General features: G+C 33.0%; 1 protein-coding gene across 1 annotated transcript; it reads right to left on the bottom strand.

Annotated features, from left to right (window-relative positions):
• Positions 1-1,120: 1,120 nt before the first annotated feature.
• LOC106757184 (RING-H2 finger protein ATL66-like) lies at positions 1,121-2,317 on the bottom strand. Its single transcript, XM_014639799.2, has one exon. It carries the CDS (start codon positions 1,901-1,903, stop codon positions 1,379-1,381), a length of 525 nt encoding a protein of 174 aa, XP_014495285.1. The 5' UTR covers positions 1,904-2,317; the 3' UTR covers positions 1,121-1,378.
• Between the last annotated feature and the right edge of the window lie 5,183 nt (positions 2,318-7,500).

Genomic DNA, 7,500 nt, shown 5'->3' with positions numbered 1-7,500 from the left:
TTCTTAGAAATAAGAGGATTTAATAATTCTCGTGGAAGCGTTGTTATCTTAAAAAGAAAAGGAAACTTTTTTGAAGAAAATTAAAGCTGTTGCCTTTTTTCCTGATTCAATTGGATAATGCCTTACTTTCGGTTTACAGTCGATGTACACATTACTACAAAGTACAGAGACACAAGTCAAATATGGCTTTTCATTTTTCTGATGCCATTCTTTTGTAAACAATACGCCAAGTGGATCAGGTGAAAATCTAATTAGTAGTTGCTTCACGGAACTATCACATGATGCACCACCACCCCCATAACAGTCATGTCACTAAGCAATCATTCACTTCACATGTGCCGTTTCAGTTTTCTAATTTAACATATGATATGATATGATATGATAAAAATGTTTATATACAATCACTGCTTTATAAAAAGATGAAAGTTAAATGCAACAATTGCACTCTTCATCTCTGATATCAGGCAAGTTTCCGCAATGAATGCTGCTGGTTTATCTAAGAACATCACGCAAGTTGGGAGATTAATTTTCTTGCACAACATTATTGTCCCTCTGCCATGTTCGATTGCTTTCAAACAGAAATAGGTGCGCGAAACCATTGGATAAGGAGGGACAAGGAGACGAGTTGTCTTCCAACTCAACTACTTCAAAAATTCATGCATGGCATTTCTAAATAAAAAAATTTCACACTTTAATCGTAACATGGAACTCCACATTCTTACTTTACACCAAAATATAGAAAAAGAAAAGATTAAAGAAGTTGATTGGCTTGTACTTAGATGAAGAGCAATAAGTTCCTTAGATTAAGAGAAGAGCACCCATCGTGGATGACCTTTTTGGGGTCCCAATACCAATTTAAAAAATCTTGCCATATCCAATTATAGAACCTTATAAGCAGGACCACATAGATGACTCGGAAGAGCAACGTCTCTGAGGACTTTTGTCAAACAAGTGGCGTTGGGGAGAATTATATGACCTTTCCGAACCCCGGTCGTCTATCATCCAACGTGGGGAACATACCATAATTTAACAATATCACAGACAACCCTCACATTCTCCCCCTCTACGCCATGTGCAAATGTCTAACAATATTCTCCTAAACAACTCAAGCAATACGAAATTGTTCCAAGAGAATTCAAAATTGTATATATCCACATATAATTAGCAGACATCTGGTACGGCTTCTTTTTACAACGATTTACAGGACGCAAAATAAACAGCAAACTGATTCTTCTTCCAGGTTGGAAAACAAGATTAAGCAAAGAAAACAAATACTGTTTTAACTTAATCATGATCTCAATTTTGAGCTCTGATTATTTAAATACAAGTTTTATTTTTCAAGAATAACAATCTTACCGATTGATTCTAAGAAAGAAAGCTAGAACTGAAAATCAATTCTGAGAGGTGGTTCCTGAATCAAAATCTTTGGGAAAGAAGATTCAACCTTGAGAGAAGCTCTGCAGAGAGGGCAACTTGAGTGGTGAGTGAGCCACCTATCAACACATTCACAATGGAAATAATGGTCGCACGCCGGCAAAACCTTCACTTTCTCGCCGTCTCTGAACTCGCCGAGGCAGATGCAACACTCCGTTTCGTCCCACGAGCTTTCGTCGCGATCCGAGGGCGCGTGGTGAAGGATTATGGGCAGTTTCTTGAGGGTTGCGGGGTCCAGTCCCTGAGACTGCGGGAGTGACGGCGCGTGGGTAGCGGCGGAAAACGCTGTGGTGGGAAGAAGCCCCTGGTAGCGACAAACCCAGCGCGTGTATATGAAGAGAACAGTGACGAGAAGGATAATAGAAAAGAGTACGATGACGAAGAACAAAGTCCTTCCTCGGATCTCGAGGTCTCTGTCATCGATTTCTGTGTAGTGCCAAGTGAATGGTCGTGTATCTGGGCTGGCCATGGCGATCTGATTCCACGGTGTAGGAATTGTAGTGAGTAAACGAGGCGGGTAGCGGAGGAGGGCTGCGACGGTGGGGCATCAGAACTAACAGTATCATGTGACACTGTAGGCTGCTGTAGTTAGTATCACTGACGATTACGAAGTGAGAGCTGACACGAGTGGCCAAGGATATATATAGAGTTAAGTTAGGTGATAAGCGTACTCCCAAAGTCGGCGCGTGGATGAAAGTGTTAGTTTGCTTTATAATTAAGATTCGTTCTGAATTTAATTTTATATAAAAAAGAAAAAGGGCAGCTAATAGAAGAGAAAAGAAGAAGAATAAAGGTAAAGTTATGGATTAGGGTTAGTAAACATCAAGGTTATGATATTAATAGATGATTATGCAGCGGGGTGGTAGGGAGTTCGCCGACACCGTGGTCACCGTGGATACGATAGTCTGTCCTTTGTATACTGCCTTCTTTCTTCCACGGAATTTCTTTCGAGACAAATCAAAGGTTTCTGTGTTTGAATTCAATAAAATCAACAAAAATTAAAATTTTAAACTTCTTGTTTTATAAGAGAAGTGAGGTAATTTTATCTTTTAAAATCAATTTTATAATATTAAATTAGATATAAATTCATCTTTTAAAATAGTAAGATCTATTATGTGTATTGTGTAATATAATATCACATTGATATTCTAATAAGTATGAATATTAAATCTTAGGTTTGGGATATTTAATCCTATAAAAATTCAACATTAAATATAAATATAACTAAATTATAATATGTGGAGAGCAAAAAGTAAAGACAATTAAAATTAAATAAAGTATAAACTTACATTTTAAAAATAATAGTGTGGTTTCTTATAAAAAGAATATTGTTAAAGAATAACTTTATGTATTTGATAGTTTATATTGATGCGTACTGGACTTGTTATTATTGACTATAAAAAATAAATTTAGATATTTTTTTATTGGTGATTTTTTTAGCGGATATAATACAACGCCAGAAATATATATTTTTTTTAATTGCCACAAATTTTAATATTATTTTTATTTTAAACATAGTTATATTTTAAATTAATTGTATTTAGATTAGCTTAATCTTTAAACAATGTATCTTTTTCATTGCTGTTTCTTTCAGAACACACTGCTATTACCACCTATTTCAGAATTTCTTTAAGAGCAATGCTATTAACGCTTCTTCATGAACAGTCACTAGCATTATTGCTTCCAGGTCAAAGGTGGCATTACAATTGCTATTCCGGTATTTATATTTAATCATTTGGTATTCCGGTATTTATATTTAATCATTTATTAAAATTTATAAATGATCTCATTTTGCCGTTAGTTTCTTTAAAAGATTATGTTCACACAAATTTATATTTTCGATTTATTATAGTTAGGTACTTTTTTTTTATCACTGATTTCATTCCTATAACAAATTTTTGGAACATCCTAGTTTACGAATATAAAATTAACAAAGTAAAATATCCATTAGTAAAATTTGAAAAATAAAATAAAATCATAGTATATAAAAAATTATTATTACAGTTATTCCAAAATATAATCATAATAAAATGATATAAACAAATATAGTTTATCATTTATAATAATTAATTTTAAATTATAATAATTAGTGTTTATTAGCTAATTTTTATATATTTACTTTTTCTTTATTTAGTTTAATGGTTATATCAATTATTATAATTGATATTATAATAAATGATATTAAATTGGTGGGGTTTATTCCTTTTTTAACTTTTTCCAATTAGGTTATCAATTTGTATATTTATACTATTGTAATTCCATAATCAAATCAATTCATCCAAAATATTTTTCTATATGATATTATAACAGGTTTTCTATTCCTTTTTTCTACTCTGTCTTTGTTGTCGTCGGTGGCCTATGGCCACCGCCACCGGCAGCTCCCTAAAAGTATTTTTTTCATGTGATGTCTTTTATCTTTTACTTGTTCATGGATGGTTCGGTCATAAACTTTTTGTCATTCACGATCCTCTTCGTTTTTCTTTTATCTTCTTCAACACATGATCGTCTTATATACAAGCCGTTGGTTTTGTGGGATTGAGTTAGGCTTAAAATCCACTTCTAACATGGTATCATAACTATGATTAGAGCCTATCCTAGCGATATTTGTTGGACATATTGTTCCACCTACTATTGGGCCATTATCGGACCACCCATTAATATCTAGTCTCACGCTCAATATGTATATATCTCGGCGTGAGGAGGTGTGTTGGAAGTTACATCAACTAAAGATAAGACCAATTTATAATATATAAGTGGGGCGCAAACCTCACCTTACAAACCAGTTTTGTGGAATTGAGTTAGGCCTAAAACCCACTTCTAATTATCAAATCAATTCATCCAAAATACTTTTCTATATAGTTGTCAAAAATCATCCTATGATAAGAAAGATATGAGTATTTTTTAAGAAGTTTAGAAAAAAAAAATAATCAAACAACAAACACGTATTTCTTTTTGAGATAGATTAATGTTTATTTGATCACACCACTAGAAGTAATCATGACAAAAAAAAAAAACAACAACACAAATATAACAATATAGAAAAAAAGGTAAACTAATGTGTAAAAAAGTTTTTATGAACAAACATAGAAATAATTATCATACACCGCTCATGCATTAAACAACCCTCATATATAATGTCTCGTTCTAGACTCAATTATTTAGATAAAACATTGATATGAAATATTAAGGAATTGTGTACTTATGGTAACCTCTACTATTTTTTAGAACCACTGTTATAATGAGTTTCATCCTACCACACACAAAGTTAAGTCATTAACATCTTAGTCATGAAATTATGTCAAACACATATATCATGCTCATAACCAATAACAAACTCATCATCATCATAATAACATGCATGAATATCTACCATAAACTAATAAGAATGCATAAAATACACTGCAAATTATATACAAAAAACTACGGAATAAGAAATTCCAAACACGTATATTGATGCTCAAAAGTAACACCCAGTGATAGTCCTTATTCTCAACGGCAAACCTTTCACAAAAGGTGACATTCGAAGACACTTAACTCAAAAAGTTGTCCTCATCGACACACTCCTTATGGTCAGGTTCTTGGAACAAAAATGTTCAAGACCTGCAATGAAACATGGTGCCCAACGCTGCCTTTTTCTATTGCTCGGAGCTGAAACATTTGCTTTTACAAATGGTCAATAGTATAAGACTGGTGCTTAGTGGCTTAAAGCTAAAATGCTTCTAGAGACGTGAACAATGAATTAGTTCTTAACGCTAGATATTGCCATCATTCAACATTGTATCAAATATTAACACATTTAAAATTATGATTTGGAGAAAAATGAACATGATCAAATGGTAAAATTGTTATTGTTTACTTAGTATTTTGGTTAAAAACAATTTTAATGTCAAGACATATACCAATCTGCTTATTTGATCATACCTTAAATTCCCAATTCAACACCAATTTAATTAATGTAAACAACATACAAACACCTATTAGAAACCAAATTTCAAATACCATTATATCACCTAATCATGCAAAATATAAATTTCAAGACATCTACAACCTAAAAATAAAGCAATTAGTTTTCCTTACTTGAAAAACAGATGAACTTTCTCAAAAGAAACTCAAACCCCTCCAAAGCTCACATGATGCCCTATCTACATATTGAGGTTTTGTAATGTTGGAAATCTCAACTAGTAATAAAGTCAATTTAAAATTTATAAATAAACATAAATATTATTTTACAAATCGTTTTTGTAGAGTTAAATTAAACTTAACATAATATCAAAATCATGTTTTAAAATGTATATGTTATATAAGAAAAGAATAGGTTCAAAGTCTCGTGATAATAAATAAATACAAAAATCATCTTACCATTACCGTGAATAACTTTTTTTAACTGACATATGAAATATACCATAATGCAATAAAATAAAGATTTATAAATAAGTCCTAAAAAAATTGATGTGGAGACCTGAATAATTATCACTGCTATTTTATTAAGCACATAGGCAATAAAGAAATAGATGCAGGAGGTTCACAAAGGACATGTTAATTTATTGTCTTGTGTTTCTGTCTTGTAATATAAATCAGAATCACTTTCTAAGTGTTAATGCGTTGATGGAAACACATGAAACAAATATCAAAGGTGATGTTTGGTCGCACGAAGCTTCCCGCGAATGAGCGTGACGACGAGGACAAGCCAGGTGTTATAATTTTTTCCTTTGTTTTCGTTTTGGTCAACAAAGACTCCTTTTTTTGGGTAGTTTTTAAGAGAATGTCGAGGTTGGGTATGACTGAGCAAAACTTTCCAACACAGAAATGGGCCCATTTGAAGCCCAAATTCAACGAAATTTAGGCCAACTTAGCTGTCCCAAAAAATTGATAAGGACACGGAAAATAAAAAAAGCAGGTTTGCAACGGATGTGGGAGAGACATGGCATTGGTGGCACATTTGGTAATGACTCGAAAAACAACTAAACCGACCAACACAACGACCCAAAACAAAAATTGTGGTAAGCCCCACAATATCCAGTGTCGGTTTCTCCACGGTTCTTTCTCTCATATTCCTGACTCATAATACCACTTCTCAACCTTTTCTTTTTGCTTAGAGAGTGATCTAACCAACATCGCCAATTAGGTTTCGCCTCTTCTCACCATCTCATTTATTTATGCCTCATTTCTTTTAACCCTAACTGTCATTGCTATTCATTAAAAAATTAAAAATATAACGCGTTATTGTTTCGACGTATAAATAAGGACGATAACACTTCAAATAAGAATGATAGACTAACTCAAGATTTTAACCTACTATCTCTATACTTTTTTATTTCTCTGCACCTGCAATTCCTTTTGGGTATCTCTTACTCTTTTCCTTGAATAGAATTTGTGTCATGCTCTTGGGAGAGAATATAATTTCATGAATGTTGAATTGAGAGTATAGAACAATTTGTGAGGGTGAGTGAATGGGTGAACACACATGCAGCTGCACTGTCCAGTAAAGAAGATGAGGATAAATAAATTAAGTTTAGATTGAAATCCATTTGATTATTTGTGATATTTTACCTAATTTATGAGTGCAAGTTGAAATTTGAGGAGGTGCAGGAAGCAGTTTCCAAAAGGCAATCATTTCACCTGAAGAAAATGTGTGTTGAAACATTAGCCCATTTCAGCAACCACTCAGAGTCCAATTCACGAGCATAATGCCGGATGATACATTCGGGCTATATTCTCGAACATTCATGAAGATGAGAAGTCATTGGAGTGTACTTGTCGCTCCTTATTCTTATATTCAATTTCGCTACATATCTGAGTTTTCACAACTACCCAGTTGATTTCAGTGAAACTTGTCTTTCTTTGCCATCTGGTTGCAATGCATGTTTCGTTTTTTTAAACAAGTACTAAAAAACAACTTACGATAAAAGAACTCATTCAGTGTATTTTTGAGCAAAAAGCCATTTCTTATTATTGTGTTTGATTGGATAGGTGTATGGTAGAGAGACCAGTTGACTCTATCATGATCGGGAAGAGTGGTATCATGATCGGGAACAGGGACAGCAAGATCGGGTTGGGGCTTATGTA

Source organism: Vigna radiata, chromosome 3 (assembly GCF_000741045.1).
Source record: "Vigna radiata var. radiata cultivar VC1973A chromosome 3, Vradiata_ver6, whole genome shotgun sequence".
Lineage (NCBI taxonomy): Eukaryota > Viridiplantae > Streptophyta > Magnoliopsida > Fabales > Fabaceae > Vigna > Vigna radiata.
Note: the sequence above shows the minus strand (reverse complement) of the source record. Positions and strands in the feature narration are given on the sequence as shown.